Source organism: Lynx canadensis, chromosome C1, assembly GCF_007474595.2.
Source record: "Lynx canadensis isolate LIC74 chromosome C1, mLynCan4.pri.v2, whole genome shotgun sequence".
NCBI lineage: Eukaryota > Metazoa > Chordata > Mammalia > Carnivora > Felidae > Lynx > Lynx canadensis.
Genome location: NC_044310.1, coordinates 34,214,469 through 34,231,878, shown reverse-complemented (window position 1 = coordinate 34,231,878; position 17,410 = coordinate 34,214,469). Strand labels below are relative to the sequence as shown.

The following is a 17,410-nucleotide window of genomic DNA, read 5'->3' as shown; positions in this document are numbered from 1 at the left end:
CTGATTTCTCCCTGGGGGCAACGCAGGCGCAGAAGACCAGGGGCCTGGAGGGCCAACTCCAGCTCCAGCCCCCCAAAGTGCCCCAGGCCTTCTGGCTTCATTCCAGTCTAGCCAAAGGGGGCAACGACATCTGCTTCCTCCAAGGGCCCCAGCTGGAGGGCAGCAAGACAAGGGCGGAGAAGGGGGCTCCTTTGTGGAGCCCACTCCCAGGGGTTCCTGGGGATCAATCATCTGAAAGCTGGAGAGACTTGTAATTTTATTCCCTGGGAGGAGGAGCCTGAGAAGTCGGCCAGTGGGGTGGGGATGAAACGGGGGATGGGGGGGGAGCGGCCAGGGGAGCTGTTCAGGGAGGGGAGGGACTTGGCTAGGTCTCGCAAGCCTTCTCCACTCCAAACTTTCACCAAACTCTTGGCCCCCGCCTCCCCGAAACCAAAACACAACAAGCCCAGGAGGAGCCGCGAGCGGCGCGGCAGGGCGGGCGGACTCGCGGCGGTACTGAGCCTCGGGAGGCTGATGCAACTTTCCCTTTAAGAAAGCCACCTGGGCGCACCGCGGTGCGGACCCAGCACGCCTGGGCCGGGGGCTGCAGCATGGTAAGGGGGCTTGGGGAAGGGGGCGCTGCGGCCCGCGCCTCTGTCCGTCCTGCCGTCGGTCTGGGTTTGGTATCTCCGTGGGGCTAAGCCCCAGGACCAGCGAGCGTGAGTGTGTGTGTGTGTGTGTGTGTGTGTGTGTGTGTGTGTGTGTGATCGCGCTTGCATGCGGGCATCCGTGGTTAAGAGTGTGGGTGCACGCACGGGGATGTCTGTCTCGCCGCAAAGATCGGGGGTAGGTGCGCGCGTCTGGGTGTCACCGCTGTCGCCAAGGAGCTGAGGCGGGCGAGAACGGGGGGGGGGGCGCTCCCGAAGGGGGGGCGCTGCGTGCCGACGCCGGCTTGGTCGGGGGCGGCGGGCGCAGAGCTGTGCGGGTAGCGCCGGAACCAGAACGTGTCACGGTCCGTCTGGAGCGCCAGTGGGTCTGTGCGCCGGGGGCCTTCGGCGGCCGGGAACCGGCGGGCCGGGTCTGCGCCCCGCGTGCGGGCTGCCGCTCCATCTCCTCGAACTGCTGGCCGGCCTGGCTGCCTATCTGGTTCCTCCAGCCGGCCTGCCTCCCTATCTGCCCACCCACCCACCGGCCGGGTTAGGGTTCCCGCGCGCCCGCGGGTCCCGGGAAGCCGCGCCAGGGGGTCCCGACGCCCTCGGGATCTTTGTCCGCGGCTCCTGGCCGCGGCTTTGGGAAGGCACTACGGCCGTGGAGTTATTTTGGGGCTGCTACTCCGGGGAAAATCCGCGCCCTCCCTACCCCAACCTTCGTTCCGGGTGCGTGTGGGGCGGGCCCGGGCGGCCACAGGTGAGGGCAGGGGCCTAGGAGCCGGGGGCGCCCACCCTCAGCCGGTGCCCCGCACCCCGTAGCCACCGCGGGGCTGTGGAAGGCGGCGGGGACGGGGCGGGACGGGAAGGGGGGCTAGCCAGGAGGGCCGGGAGGGGCCGGAGCCGGCCTGGGGGCGGGGCAAGGGGGCGGGGACCTCGGCGCCCCGGTACTTTTCCACCGCTGGGGCCGGGGGCGGGGCCGCCGCCTCCACACCAGCTGAGAGGCCCACACGTGGCGGCTGATGTAACACCGCCCCCCAACACCTCGCACCAGGGTTGAATCGGACGCACCCCGCTTCGAGGAATCGGGGTGCTAAGGAAGGTGCCGCAGTTCCAAAGGCGACCGCGCCCCTGCCTGCCGGCCCGGGGCCTCCTCGCTGTCTGCTGGCTGCTTCTTAAAGGAGCCGCGCCCCCTTTCGGGCCTGCTCTCCGTAGACCACGCCCCCTCCCTGGTCACTCTTAAAGGAGCCGCGTCCACAGCTCTCTGACAGCTCCAGCACAAAGCTTGGGACTATTTCTTTGCTGAAACAAGCTTGATGCTTGGGCTGCTAGAAAATAAAGGTTGGGGTGGAGGGGGCGTGAGGAATGGAAAAGGAAAGAAGGACCGGAGAAATCCAAAGTGAGGGAGCATCAGAAGGTTTGAGAATAGTGGGTGAGGGAACTGTGGGACCAATGGGCGGCACTGAGCATGCCCAAGTGTTTCCAAGGACCGCAGAGAAAACGCCCCCTTACTCGGCCTACACTGCGAGACTGCCGCGGTACCTGCTCTGTGCCCAGCCCTGAGGACACAGGAGAATCACACCTTTGCCCTGGAAGATCTCTCTAGCTCATGGGGAGCCAGATTTGGACCTAGTAACCGTGCCTCAACACTGCATGTGACGAGCGTGTTAATTAGATGTACACAGCGTGCTTTGGGAGTACAGTGAAAAGGTGACTGCACCTGGAGGAGGAAGGAAGGCTTCTTGAACATAATGCTATTGGGACAGGTTTGAAGATGGGTAGGATATATACAGATGGAAATGGGGACAAGAATGCTTAAGGAAGACAGAGCCCCCTGAACAAACATGGAGACAAGAACCTTTGGGAAATGCTGAATAGTCCCACATGGCGGCAGGTGGCTGCATGCAGCCAACCTGGGCTCTAGGCAAAGCTAGAAGCCCTCCCTGGCTCCCACAGCCCCATCCACTCCCTCCATCACAGTGAACAGAGGTTATGCTTCCTCCTCCATCTTTCTCCTAAACTACGAGGTCCTTGAAGGCAGGGAAAGAGCCTGTCACCTTTCCATTCCCAGAGAGGACTCCCCAGCTGGCTCAGATGCACCCTTAGAATTGATTGACAGACAGCTTTAGCCCTGTTTGGGGAGAAGGAAATACTGAGCAGTGAGACCGTAAAGATAACCGGGTCCTGTGACTGCCCTCTTACCATCCACAGTTCACTGGCAACTCACACCCAGCTCACCCTCTGCCCACTCTAAACCTGCAGGGACCCAGCACTCCTGTCCCTGGGCCTGACACTGGCTTCTTCCTGTTGCACCAGCAGAAACCAGCGACCCCCTCCTTGTCCCTCACCTCCTGTCCAATTCATCACCAAGTCCTACCAATGTTACCTTCTATATTTTCCCAGATCTGTGCACCTTTCCCTACCCCATCACCACTTTCCTAGTCCAAGCCCCCTCATACCTGGCCTGGCTGCTTCCTGACTGTCTTCTCTTCCACTAACCCCTCTCTCCAGTCCTTTCCCCACACTGTATCTAGGGCGATGTTTTCAAAATGCACATTCCACCTATTGCCCCTGCCAGGTGCAACTCTGCCTCAAAGCCTTTGATCACTGACATTGCTCTTGGGATAAAAACCAAAATCCAGGCCCCAAAGTCCCTGACCCTGCTTATCTGTCCACCTTTATCTTTGGCCACTTTCTCCCTGGCTATCTGAGTCCCAGCCTCAGGGTCTTTGCACGTATTATTTCATTTGCTTGACTCTCTCTTCCTTTTCTCTTCCTCACTATCGCCACTTTGCCTAAATAAGTTCCTCTGAAATAAGTTCCTTAAACATAAACATCACTTCCTCAGGAGAGCCCTCAGTGACTCTCAGCTGAGGCCAGGTCCCCCTGCTGTAGGCTCTCATAGAAGGATCTTTCTCCTTCACACCCTTTATCTCAGTGTGTGATTGCATTTGAGTCACAAGTTTCCCTCTTTCCCCCTAGCTTGTAAGATGCAGGAAGGCAGAGACCAATGAGTTCTTGCTGCCCAGCGCAGGTCGGGCCCAGAGCAAGCCTGAAATAAATATTTGTGGAATAAATGAATTGAATTGTGGCCAGCCTTAAACGCCTGCTAAACAATCTAGGCCATATCCTGTTGGCTGTGGAGAACGATGGGAGGGAATCAAGGCTTTAGGGCTTTGGGAAGATTAATGGACGGGAGGGGAGGAAAATGTGGAGGACTTGTAGTAGAATCCAAAATTAAGCAGAGATTTCAGAACTTAACAAGGGAAGTGTTACCAGACCCATCTTCCAGACTGAGAAAACTGAGGCTCAGAGAAGTTTAAGTAACTTGCTCAAAGTCACACACATGCTGAATGACAGAACCAGAATTCTAGCCCAGTTCTACCAGGTCTCAGTGCCCAAGCTCTTCATCACATGCTAAGCTAACTGCTTGCCAGTGATGGTCCATAAGCGGCAATGCTTCACACCCAACTCATTCTCCTGGAGACCAGCGCCAAGCAGTCTTTTCGTCACCGATCTCTAAACACTGTGAGCACAGGGACCGTATTTGCAGTCAGTGCTTGGGGATAACCTGAGTGAGAATGCTCTGTAGCCTCAGTTCCTGGGCAGAGTGTCCTCAGTTTACTTACCTCACCAGGGGCCATACTAATTACCCGTCCATGAGGTGGCTCTTAATTATGCCATCGGCTATTTTTACTATCATTATTATTACTGTCATTATTATTCGTTGGCTGAAGAGGGACGGCTTTGGTGAAGTCAGACCTAGAGTTTAGGGCATGCGGTGAGTGAAGAAGACAAGGGTATGAGCTTCTAAGGGAGCATGCCCCTCCTTCTCCTCACAGCCCCCAGAAGGCCAGAGCCATGAGCAGCAGCCCCTTTAGGAGGACACTTCGAGAGGCAGAGAGAACAGCCTGGGTTACTGACAAAAGGGAGATGGTTACAAGTCACAACTGCACCTGCCCCTGCCTCGGGGAGAGGGCTGTATAGGACACCGAGTGGCCAGGGCAAGGTCCTAAGGAAGCCAATGCTTGGTTTTCACAGGCAAGGAATTTCTTCCTCGTCTCTTCTGGCCTTCCAAAAACTTCCTGGGCCTGTAGGAGAGAGGAGACCCTTGACAGGTGGCTGTGGGTGGGGCTGAGTGGCACAGAACGGCCTTTGGAGTAGAGTCTGCTCCCTGGGAGGGTAAAGAAGGGGCCAGAAGCTGAGCCCGGTCCCTCCTGAGACCCGACCCTATAGAGGTTGAACCTCCTTGTCCACCTGACCCAGGGTTTTCTTCCCATGAGAGAATTCTTTGAGGCTCCCTAAAGGTTGATTCCTCTCCTGAGGTCTGTCAAAAACTACCTCCTATTCCATCCGTGTTTGACATTAAACCTGTATACACCGGCACAGCCGTGTGGCCACTCCTTCCATTGGTCTGCTGCCGCCTCCAGCTTGTCAGCCCCACGTTGCCTGTCAGATGTTTCCTACAAGGTCTCTGGCTGAGCTGGACCATCACCCCAGTATGTCAGCCTTACCCATCGCCCTTCAATTCAGTTCAACCAAGACTTGCTGTAAGCGAGCACTGGGCTGGGTGCTGACACAGGAGGTAAATGAAACACAGACCCAACCCTTGGGGGAATTCACAGACTCATGGTTGACGGACATAAGCAAATAAGTCTAATATGAGTTGATAAGGACACTAGTAGAAATACGCTTAAAAAAGAAAGGGTGAAGCAATTTGTTCACTCTCGTTGGGGAAGGTGCCAGGGAAGGTTACAGAGAAGTGACATTTAAGCACGAATTTGCAGCATTTTCCCGGGTGAGCAGGAGGGAAGATGTTGCAGGCAGAGGACAGCCTGAGCGAGGGCAGGGAGATGTGCCTGCCCATGGTGTGTTTAGTGTTTGCAGAGCTTATGGTCCAGGTTGGTGACATGGCAACATGCCCAGCTGCCCCAGAGCCCAAGCTGATTGGCACCAGGAGGAGGGAGGACTCTCCTGGCTGTCTGGCTGGGGTGAGGTTGGGGAGTTGTGTGCTGACTCCCCTTCAGGAGAAAGGTTGAAGCCATTCACATAGACGATGAAGGAATTGGACTCTGTCCCAGTTCTGTGTTCGTTTTTTTATCTTTTATAGAATTGGGCATCTGGAGAGTTAAAAATAGACCTTTGCCCATTGGGACGGGAAGCGTGGAGACCAAGGGATCCAGGGGAAGGGCTGGAAGAAGGGCTAGGAAGGAGCAGATCCAGGGTCATCCAGAAAGAAACGAGGCGGGAAATGGCCTGGCAGAGGGTGGGCCAGCCTGGGAGCGAAGTGAGGGCCTGCCAGCTGGTGGTCTGGGCCCTGCTCTACCTGTCCTGGAGAACCCTGAGGGCCACCCCGTCCCGTGTCCTGCCCTCCCCTTCCTGGGCCAGGTTCCCACCCCACTCTCTGCTCTCTCCACAGCTCTTGAGGTCTGTGGTCTGAAAGGTGCTGGAAGCAGAGCCTGTGAGTGGGGTCCAGGACTCCAGAGCCCCCCAACCTGCTGCTGCCATGGTAGGAAAAGGTGCCAAAGGGATGCTGGTAAGTACAGGGACCAGACTGCAGGGAGGAAGGGGGTGCGTCGTGAGCACCGCCCCCTCTGGGACCTTCTGCCAGCTGCTTGCCATGACAGGAGGGCCTAGGAGGCTTCTTGGGGCCCTGAGTCTGGCACTGCTAAGGCTCCTGAGTACTGGGGCTATCTCAGGCCCCAAGCAGGCAGCCCCTTACCCAACGAGTTAGATGGTGGTGGGGCTCTGAGCCTGTAATAGGGCAGATTCTGCCACAGAGCCCACAAAGGCATGTCAGGAGGCAGGAGCACACTCCCAGTCCTCATCACCAGAGATGCTCTGGAGAGCCTGCAGTCTGTCCTGGGCTGGGAGGACAGCGGGACACCCAGGACCGTCACATGGTTGGCTCCCCAGCACCCCACCCCAACCCTGTGCTCTGCCTGCCTCAGGGAATGTCCAGTATGAGCTGATCAAGGGGTCTTCAGACCCTGTCTGGCTTTTCTCTACTTCCCTGGTTCCTTCTCACTCTGAAAAGTAACAAAGAGCGTTTCATTTTGAATCCTCTTCTCAGGCCTCGGAAAATTTCCCTCTCCCCTTGCCCCAAGCCGTGCCCCCCTTCCTTTGCCCGCTGCCTCAGAGCACAGGAGAGGAGGGAGTGAGATGCCTCGAGAAGCAGAGGGGCAAGGGCAGGGCCTGGTCAGGGCTTGAAGGAGGCAGACTCATTGATGGATGGAGCAGGTTGGCACTGGAAGCAGGAACTGGGGAAAGGATGTCAGATCCTATCCCAAGAGCAGGGGTTGGATTTCTTCTCTTGGGATCTTGCCTCGGGGACGGGCTAGACTGGGCAGCTGTCAGGGGAGGAAGCCAGTGATGAGTACAGCCCCTTCCCTTGGCACCTCTCTTGCCCGCATCAATTCCTTCTGTTGCTTTTCTCGTTCTGTTAAGAACTGATTGACCTAGGGTCTCTGCCAAGCTCCCCCCACCCCCTAAATAGGCTGTGTCTCTCATCAAAGATTTTTGGGACTCAGAGTACCTGGTCCAAAGGAATGGTCTGGGAGAAGGAGATGGGTGGTTTTTCCCCAAGGTAAGGACCCTCTATCTTGCCCTGTTCTGAGCTTCTAGCATTCAGCCCCTCAGACCTGCTCTGGCCTGACTCCTACCTGGTCGGAACAAGTCTGAATGAACTGGGCACGTGAAGGTATTCCTGAGCCAACCTGAACTCTGGGTGCTCAGAAACGGGCAGAGAGGGAAGCCTCATGACCTGAACATTTGCTAGAGATGGATGCTGTGATAGGACCAAAAATGGTCTCCCTTTCCCAGAGAAGTCTTGGAGTTGCCACGGGCCTGTTGTACATAGGACATGGGGTGTGGCTCTGTCCCATCCTACATGGAGGCTCTGAGCCCCACGAAACCTAAGAAGCCCTCTGAGTATTCCCTGGCTGCTCTTCCTTCTCTGGAGTGACCCTGAAAGGACTGTGGCAGGCAGGCAGCGGGACCCATGTGGGCCACATAGGGAGCATGAATCACAACGTCCCATAATCCCTGCCAGGAGCTGAGCTTCCCGGACTCTGGGCTCTGCCTGCCGGGCCAGCATGTCTGTGGAAGGGAGCGCTGCCTTGGGACGCCGTTCCCAGCCCCAGGATGTGCCTAAAGATAGCCGGGGCTTAGTTTCCTCCATGCCCTCTGCCCTTTGGCTTCTGCCCGCCACTGCTGCGTTTGAGGCCCGTAACATCTGTCCCCTGGGCTCCACCCCCCCCCCACCACCACCACAGTGGTTGCTAGAGATTCTGTTCCTGCCTCTTTTTCAGTTCTGCTGATGACCTTGGGCTACTCTATTCTCTGGCCCCAGTTTGGAACTGGAGCCACCTCCTCCATTCAGCGCTCGTCTCTAGGATACAGGCTCCGAGGAGCGCCATCCCTCCTGGCTAACCTAGGCAGCTGAGCCAGGGCTTTATTAGGTGCCTGCGGTCCCCTAAAGGCAAATAGCTAAGGACGATCCTTTCAGACGTGCCCTTCTCTGGATGCCATGGTAGGGCCGAAGAGAGGGCATTGAGGACCACGCATGGGAGCCGCTTGGACAGTCCCAGCCCCGTGACTTCTTTTACCACTTGTGCTCTGGTATGCAGGGAGCGGGTAGCTAGTCCCTGCCATGGGCTCCTCACTTCTATCTGCTTTGCCTCAGGTCTGGGTGTGAGGACATGGGTCCCCTCGGCTCCCTTCAGTCAGCAGATACCCTGTGTCATCCTTGGCGCTCCTGCCCCGCTCTTCATGTGGCAGGTGCTCTGTGGAGAAGCAAGCCCCTTCGCAGCACGTGCCCAGGCCCACATGCCTGCTGCACGTGTCCCTCCCCCGACTCCCAGCCCAGATGGTCTCTGCCAGGCCAGCTCAGCTGCCTCCCTCACGCCTCAGCAGCTCCTAGGACGGGGCCGTGCGAGAACCCAGCTGGCCAGGGTGCCTCCAAGCCTGGGAGCAGCTGGGATGCTTGGGGGCACCGGGGGGTGGATGGGGTGATACTTCCATGGAGACCTAGTGCCTCTGTACACATGTGGGGTGGAGCTGCCTGAGGCTCAGAGGACGGGGAGCTAGAGGAGAGGAGCCCAGGACAGGAGAGCCCCCCACACACATGGCCTCACACCAAGGTCACAAGCTGGGCTGATTCTGCCCCCTCCCCTCTGCCCACTGCCCACTAACACAGAGTCTTGGGCAACAGAGGCCTTGGTGAGCCTCGCTGGCCTCTCCCCATGTCTTCGAGCACGCTGGTTGCTTCTGCCGCCGGGAAACCTTGCGATGAATAAGAACAGAGTCACCTGGGCTAGGGCCCCGGGTGCCAGAAGGTCTAAATCATCCCAGAAGGCTTTGCAAGCACCGCTGGCCACCCGGGCTGCCCCGCCCTGACCTGTTCTGTTCCTCTCTGATATGAGGGTTTGTGCCCCTCTTATCTGCACCATCCATTGCAGGGCCCAGGCACACAGCGGGTGCTCCCCCGGCCCAAGGCCTGGCACGTGGCACGTGCTCAACTCGTACAGGCTTGGCACATGCTGGGCACTCCCCCAGTATAGAGCCTGTCACACATTGGGCACCATCTATCACAGTGCCAGGCGCACAGCGGGTGCCCCCCCATCTCAAGGCTGGGCATTCACTGGGTCCTCACCTGGCACAGAATTTGGCACACGAAGGATATGCTCATCTAGTGCGGAACATAGCACACGACAGGGGCTCACCGGCACCGGGCTGCCACAAAGCGGGTGCTCTCTTAACACAGACCTGACGCACTGTGTTCTCTTTTGGCCTCAGACGTTGCGCATGGTGGGCACTCTGCTAATAGGTCCTGGCACACGGAACGCTTTCCAAACACCGGTCCTGGCATACGGTGGCTGCTTTGCTAGCATAGGGTTTGGCCCATAGTAGGTATTCTCCTAGCTCAGGGACTAGCACATAGTAGTGGGCACTCTCCTTATACGAGGCCTAACACAGAGGAAGGGCTCTCTTAGCTGGGACAATGACCCAGATGGTCACTGGTCTCTGAGCAATGACCCAGATGATCAACCAGGTGATTAGAGATGTGCAACGACACATACCCAGTGAACTGGACGATATCTAGATCCAGAGGAAAAGGCCCAACAGTCCTCAGGCCTCCTCTCTGGACCTGAGACCCTACCCTCCCTTCCCCTTGGTCTCCTTCCCCTCCCCCTCCGGCTTCCCTGGAGCACACCTGCTCAGTCCTGTGCCCTCACCTCCCCTCACGCAGCTTCCCTGCAGCCCTCCCCCCACTCAGGCCTAGCTCAGCGGGACCTTCCCCCTGGAGTCACAGGGCACAACAAAGCAACTAGATTGCTCGCCCCTCTGGAGGCATGCCCACTCTTATTAAGAAAAGTCAGAGGCGGGGGCTGGGGGAGTCGGCCTCCCAAAGTGGGGCTGGAGCAGCTGGATCCCACTAATGAGGCCTCATTACGGCCAGGGCCCAGCTGGGCTGCTGCCGCCTCCTGTCCCCATGGCCAGAGCCAGAGAAAGCTGTCCAGCCAGGGCTGCCTGTTCTGGGCAGCCTGCCCAGGCCAGGGCAGCCGGAGCCCAGAGCCCACCCTGGGTGGAAGTGAGCATTTGGGCATCATGGGTGACTGGGTCTTCCTGAAGCCAGTGGCCCAGCCAGCGCCTTGGCCCACAGTCTGCGCCCGCAGGAAGTCAGCAGAGCGTGTCTGGGGACCTGGCTGCGTGAGGCTGGCCCAGTGAGAGGCTGAGTCGGTGGGGTCTCAGGCCATTCTTAGGGGACTTGCTTGAGCCGAGGCTGGTCTCCACCTCCCCCACCAAGATGTACGTAATAATGTGTCTACATCAAGGCATTTGCGGGGGGTGGAGGGGAGATTAAATGAATTAATATATATAAAGTGTTGAGGACAGTGGCTCATAGTAAGCGCTGAATATGTACCATCTCTTCCTATTATTGCTAATACTCACTAGATTCGATGATGGGTGGACATTATCCCTATTGCCGAGATGAGGAAACTAAGACTAGACATGTTAATGACTTGCCTAAGGCTGTATATAGTGAGAAACTGGCAGCGCGGCGGTTTGAACCAGGCCTATCTGACTCTAAAGCCTGCGCCCTTTAAAAAAAAAAATCCATCCTGCCGTGTTCCCTTTGGGGTCACCACACTTACCAAACTAACAGAAAAGCTGGCTGTTCTTTACATTAGAATCCATGCACGCTTCCATTTGGTGGATGCTTACCAAGATCCTTCCTTCTGCCAACCTATCAATTTCCGAGGACAGGTGCACCTTCCCGGGACCAGAATACTCATGCCCGCCTTCCTGACTGCTGGTTTGTGGTATCTCAGCATCAGCTGGAGACTGACTAGCGAGTGTGGCCCCAGAGAAGTGGGACTCGATGGGTCTGAGTGACCCCTCGCCCAGTTATGGTGACACCTGCTGGTCTGTACCCAGCCCACACAGCACATACTCCAGAGCAACGTCTGGGGTTCTGGGCAGTGCAGTGCAGTGCAAATCTCCAAGGATTCTGTTGCGTGGCTCCGCCTTTGTCTGAACTCTGTGGTGACCACTCTCTTGGCTAGCGCCAACTTTCTTAGGGCAAGTGACAGTGCAGGCCCGAGCTTTCTTGCATGGCCAGTCACATTCTCAATCATCTTGGCTGGTTGAGAGTCTCTAACTCTTGTGGGGGAACAGCTCCAGGGCCCAACACCCCCTCAGCCCACACCACTCCATGAAGTCTAAGCTGCTTTGGTAGTGCCTGTGGATGATGCCCCCTTCTTCCTGCCCTTTAACATGTCTAGTGCCCAATGACACCCAACCACCCTACCAGGAGCCCACCAAGTGCCAGGCCTGGGAGCTCCGAAGCATCTAGGCCCTGAGGCCGCTCACTGTCTTCCGCGCTCGCTCTGCCTCACTCTGTGGTTGTGAGTATGTGAGTGTATGTTTTGTTCCAATAACTTGCTGGGAACAAGGGGAAAACACAACAAACCCCATGCCTCACTCTAGCTCTGGAGCACCCGCGCCGGGCTGCATGGGGACTGGCCGGAGGGGGAGGGCCAGCGGAGGGGGTAGGCAGAGCTTGGGGAGGAGATGAGGTGAAAGTAATTGACGCTGCCCAGCCGGCAGTGGGAGAGGCAGGGGATGCGTCAGTGTCGCCTGGAGCTGGCAGAGGTGTGAATGAGCAGCGGAGACACGCGCACTCCGCTCTGAGTGCTCATCCTGGGATGGCCTCGGCTCGTGGACCTGTGGCCCCCTCCTCCCCAGAACAGGTCAGTCACCTCCCAGAGGTTGAGCCCCCTCCGTGGAGCCAGGCGGTCTGGGAGGCTGAGCTGGGGGTGGGGAGAGGGGCTGAGTGGTCTGTGCCAGGGAGGGGCAGGCACAGCCAGCCAGCGAGACAGACACCGGCAAAAGTGACCCAGAAAGTTGCAACTGTGCAAAGGAGTGCGGGAAGAGTTAGCTATGTGGTGGGGGCATGGGGGAGGAGAGTGGGGGTGTGAGGGCTCCCCCAGCCCAAGGACCTGCTGAGAATCTGCTCTGTGTATCAAAGCTGCATTGTCCTAGCTCCCGGGGAGACGGGCCGGAGGTGCCCAGGAATTGTACTAATCAATACAGCCCCATTGTCCGTGCCACGGCAGTTACTCCTATGGGGAGAGTGAGTGAGGGGGCAGGGGACGTGGTACATGGACTCAGCAGTGAGGGTGGGGGAAGAGGATGGGATGGGAGGCTCAGCTGGGAGGCAAGAGACCCCAGAGAACGTTCACAGTGTCCACGGCGAGCGCCTGGGTGGGCATCAGTGTGGCCTCATCCCTAGAAGCTGGGGATGGGCAACGATGTCAGGGGCAGTGGGGCTGATGGCAGCGAGGGTTTGGGGACGGAGAAAGCCATCCTCCCCACCCTGTAGAGCATCCTGACTTGACCTTCAGAAGGCCAGAGAAGGAATGTCCTCTGGGGAGACATGGGTTGGGTTTGGGAGAAGCTTTATGCAGGGCTGCCCTCAAACCTGAGAACTGCCAGAGTCACAAACCAAAGCTACTTCCCAGAGTGCCAGCCTGCTGCCAACCGACTGGGGTAGAGGCTGCCCACAGCTGCTGCAGTGTGAGACAGGGCTGCTGGGCTTCTCCAGGGCAGGGGCAGGGCCCACCCAGTATTCCCCTTCGCTGCTCCCCAGGGCCTGGAGCGAAGCCGGGCATGCCTGGGGGTGCATCTCCTGTCTGCTCTAAACAATGTCGGCAGGTCTGTCTCCACCAATGAGGGCTCTGGACGAAACAGCAAGGGCATGCCTTTGGTTCTCTCACCTGCTTGAAGGCTTGGACTCCTAACAGGTGCCCAGAGCTTGCTCTCAAGTTTTCCTTGGGGCAGGAGGCACAAACAGCCCCTGGGTACTGCTCGGGACGAGGGTGGATTTTCCCATGGTCCTGCTTCTTCACCTCTGGCCCCGGACTCTTTCCCATATCTGGATAAGCCAGGCCAGATGAAGGGTGCTACCTAAGGGCCAGCCTGGCTCCTGGATTGATGGGAGATAAGTTGGGGGGGGCAAGAATCTAGGGGGGCAAGGAGGTCGTGAGGTCTTCTAAGGCAGCCACAGTTTACTGTAATGGCTATTCTGCCTGAATTCCCCGCTGGGGCTCAGAGAAAGTTGCCAGTGATCTGGATTTGGCTCAAGGTCAGTCTGGGATGTGGGGTCTTGTCTGTCCTCCTCCATAAAGTTTGTCTTGGATGGGACTTCATCCCATGAGCAAACCCTGGGGCTGCAGAGTCCTGAACAAGAGGCCTGCTGGATCCCAGCGGGGCCCGCCCAGCCAGGGCAGCTCCAGGATTCTTTAGTGTCCACGGAGAGCAGGAGGAGGGAGCTCACAATTCACAAAAATATCCAGGGGACACTGATCTGGGAAGGCGGGAGTGAGGAGCCAGAGGAGAGCCACAGCCCAGGGTAGAAGTCTGGGCTGTCTCTAAGACTGTGCGTGACGAAAGGAGGAGGTACATCCAGTGGTGGTGGTTACCTCTGGGGGTGGGCTTTGCAGCTCTGTTTCGTTTTTACTCTTTGCTGTAGGTTCCTTTTTTCTTTTCTTTCTTTCTTTCTTTCTTTCTTTCTTTCTTTTTTTTTTTTTTTTTGGTGCTAAGCTTGTAATGCTTTTATAATTAGAAGAAAAACAATAACATTTAAAAAAGTCATTTAGAAAGTTAGTGGGAACTGATGGAAGATACAGGAGAGAGTCAGAAATAGGAATATTCCAGGCAAGGCAGAATCACAGAAATTAGTAGATCTATTGAGGTTGTCTAGTCTGTCCACTGATTTCGTAGTTAGTTAAGGACGCTGAGTTGCAGGGAGTGGAAATGACCTGCCCAGAGTCACTGGGGGAGCAGGCTCTAGAATGCTGGGGTTCTCACTGCCCCGCGCAGGGTCCTGCCCTGCCAAGCCCAAGACATAGAGAGGAGATCAGGATTCCTCTCGAACACTAGGGGTGTTCCAAGTTCCGAGAGTTCGTCTAGAGCAGGAATAAGCCAGGCACTGGGCTACATAAAGGATTTATGTAAGTGATTGCTCGGAATGGCTCATCCGGCTAGCCAGGCACAGGGGTCGGAGGTCACAAGTCCTTGTGCGGGACTGGACACTGCTGCCTTAAGGACGGCTCCTAAGGGGAAGGGGCATCTGAGGGTCTTAGGCGCGTTGTACGGTGGACAACGTGGAGGATGATCATCCAGCTCGCTGCACTCAACCGTGGAAAGAAAGCTCCAAAGCCTGCATTCTGCCCAACTGTTCAGGCACAGGGCAGGGCTGTCCATATCCTAGAGACCACCATCAGGCCCACGGCCATGGAGTCAGAGGTGAGGGTGGGGGCTATCCAGGGAGTCTGGGGAAGAAGCACCAGGCCACCATGGCTTAATTCACCACCGAGGTGTGAGCAGGGGAGGAAGAGAGAGCAGCGAGGGGCAGACAGTGAAAGATGGGTGATGGGCAGGAGAAACCTGGAGCCCGGCCAGTCGGCAGGGCTAAGCTGGGTTAGGCAGAAAGACTGCCAGTCTGGGTGAAACCATGAGCACCAAAGGATTCTTTCGTGGGCACCTCCAGGCCGACGTCCACTGCAGGGACAGTTCTTATCAGTGACACAGGTGTCCACCCGGCAGGTGGAGAAAATGAGAGGCATAGGATAGGGAAGATTATGCAAGGAGAACAAAATCTAGGCAGCACTGGGAAAGACTCCCCAGCCATGGGCTTTGCTGCCCAGGAAGGAAGTGACAGAGAGTCCCCAGAGGAGAACAGAGAAGGGAACTGGAACCCCCAGAAGCCTCGAAGAGCACTTTGGAGATCCTTTCTTCCAGCGTACTTGGAGAAAGGTAGGCTTGCTCTATCCTCTGCAGAGAGCCAAGCCCTCACCAGCCAAGTCGCCTGAGCAGAGCTCGTGCTGGAATTGAAGTCCTGGCCATGGGGAGGCTCCCACAGTGACCTCCCAGCCACAGCTCCAGGAGGCGGCCCCACAGTGCTGAGATGCAGGGCTGGGGAGCGGGAGCTGTGCTGCTTCTGCCGGGCGCTTCTCACACTGCTTGCAGGGTGTCACTGACCTCCAGCTCTCTCTGCACTGCAGACCCCTAGTGCTGCCGGGAACTTCCACTAGAGCCCCATCCCCAGCTCCCCCGTCCCAGGCCTCTGTCCCAGGCCTCCTGCCTCCCCTCCCCGAGTTGTGGGCTGTGGCCAGCAGGGCTGAAGTGGTTAGCGCAAGACCCAGTGGTATGCTGCTCGTTAACTGAGCAGTGCTGGCTCCCGAGGGCTCAGCCAAGCGGCTGCCTGTGGCACGTGGCTGGGGGCATCACCACCCTTGCTGTCCCCCTCGATGCCAGGGAAGGAGCAGACCCCAGAACCCCAAGTCTGGTCCTGTTGGGCTTGGTTGCGGGGTGGGGGGTGGGCAGGGGCGGGGGCGGGTGGCTGGGGCCAGGAGAGAGGCCCCAGGCTACAAGACTTCAGTCTCGGCAACGGGCCTTGACTCTGCCCTGCCCGTGAAACCATCCTGGACCCTCGAGTGTCTCTTTTACAGCTGTAACCACTGCTTCGTGACCCCACCCATGTACTCCGCAGCTGCCACAGTCTCCCATTGTGCCCCTAAGTAAACAAGCTTTGGACAGAATAAAACTGTTATTGTAGGGTCAACATATAGGAGCCCTATTTGACCGGGATTTGTTTGGGAATGCATAAACTGTCCCCAAGCAGGCCTCCCAGCCTCTGAAAAAATGCCCCCCTGGACTGTGCAGAATTGCTAGGCCTGTCCCAAAGAAGGCCCTAGGAGGTGATAACAGCCTTAGGCAAGATTCAGTAGGGGCCGGTCCCAGAGGGCACGCTCAGGCTGTGAGCCACCCTCTCCCAGAGCCAGACTGGCCTTCAGGCCCCTTCATCAGGGAAGCCTTCCTGACTTCACCCTACTTGCCCCTCACCTGGCCTCCTTCCATATTCCTGTGACTTGAGAACTTCCACTCTGTGGTCACCTTGTGGCTGCATATGAAAATCACCTATTTGTTTATTTCATTGATGGCTTGCTTCCCCACTAGACTTTGAGCTCTGAGTGTATAGGGGTGTCTGTTTAGTTCACTGCTGGATTCCCAATGCCTGGCACAGGGCCTGGCACACAGTAGGTGTTAGTAAATCTCCATGGTTGCGTGAATGAATGTATGTAGACTCTTTCAGCCTGTCCGTTTGCTCCGGGTGCTCCTTGAAGGGGACCCTGGTTCCTGGTGCTGTGTCCCCAGACCTCCCTGGAGGGTGTGAAGGTCAGTGTCTCCTCCAGGGGCAATGCTTGATTGTGTGTGCAGGACAGTTGATCCACAAGGGTGTCTCTGCCGTGGTGCCCGTGGCATGCAAGCCAAAATCTGCCCACCATGGGAACAAGGGGTGCTTGGCTGGGACCTCCACTGGCTGCTGGTGCCTCCTGTGCCTGCATTCCCAAATGGGCCTTTCTGGAACGCACACAGGTCCCAATGAAGCCGTTCCTTCCCTCTGCATTTGTGGGTCAGTGTCAGGATCCGACAGCATTTCAAAGCACCAGACCTCTTTGTTTATTGGCCAGTGTGACTGTTGTCCTTGAATATGTCTCTTTCAAGCTGAGGGTCAGTGTCACTTCAGCAACATCCCTCAGAAGCCATGCTGCTCTGTCTCTGATCCTGGTGTCCTCCTGGGACTCCTATCTGTTTCTCTCAAGAGAATAGCCCATCTCTGAGAGGCTCTCTCTGTCACTCAAGGACTGTGCTTCTCTGTTGGTGATTCTCAGGGTCCCTGTCTCCTAGTGAGACCCACCCTGACCTCTAGGCTCTTGCTCAAGGTGGCTTGATTTCCTGTTCACCCTGGGAGGGGGTGGAAGGGGCGTGGCATGGGAAGGGGTGCATTTACACTTATAAAGGGACTTGCTGAGCCAGTTCCAATAGTACGGTTGGGGTTTAAAAGGGGCTGTCCTCAGTGGGGCCTCAGGCCACCCAGCCCAGCCCTGCAGCTCTCCAGGAAGGCCTGACTTCCTTTCCTTGGGGCAAATCCCCTCATCAGCCCTTCCTGGCCAGCCCCCTTCTCTCAGCTCCGAGACCTTTTTCCGGAGTCCCTCCCTCTGTTTCCCCTAGCAGAATCTGTCCTCCAAGTCTGGCGTGGTGCCTACAACTCTGGTCTCCTCCCCCAGCTCATGGCCAGCACCACCCAGCCCAGGTCAGCTTCCCCAGGGCCCTCTCCCCAGCCACGGGTGATATAGATGGCTCCCCTGGGCCCTCCCACCCAGAGTCCCAGAACGCCCTCCCCAAGTCTGGCCCTGCTCACTTGCTCCTCCAAC

General features: G+C 57.4%; 1 protein-coding gene across 9 annotated transcripts in view; it reads left to right on the top strand.

The window, feature by feature from the left end:
* The first annotated feature begins 321 nt into the window (after positions 1-321).
* Positions 322-17,410, top strand: part of SLC6A9 (solute carrier family 6 member 9) — a 31,603-nt gene continuing 14,514 nt past the window's right edge. For 4 of the 9 annotated variants that reach the window (XM_030325372.1, XM_030325371.1, XM_030325368.1 and 1 more), the window contains exons 1-2: positions 406-593; positions 6,046-6,162. Coding sequence is in view for 2 of the 9 variants with exons in the window: in XM_030325365.1 (XP_030181225.1) it covers positions 6,133-6,162 (30 nt within the window). In the remaining 7 variants the exon portion in view is untranslated. Of the gene's footprint in view, positions 594-6,045; positions 6,163-11,413; positions 11,545-17,212; positions 17,290-17,410 lie in introns of those variants that run through there. The other 5 variants (XM_030325370.1, XM_030325369.1, XM_030325366.2 and 2 more) reach the window with 5 other exon arrangements.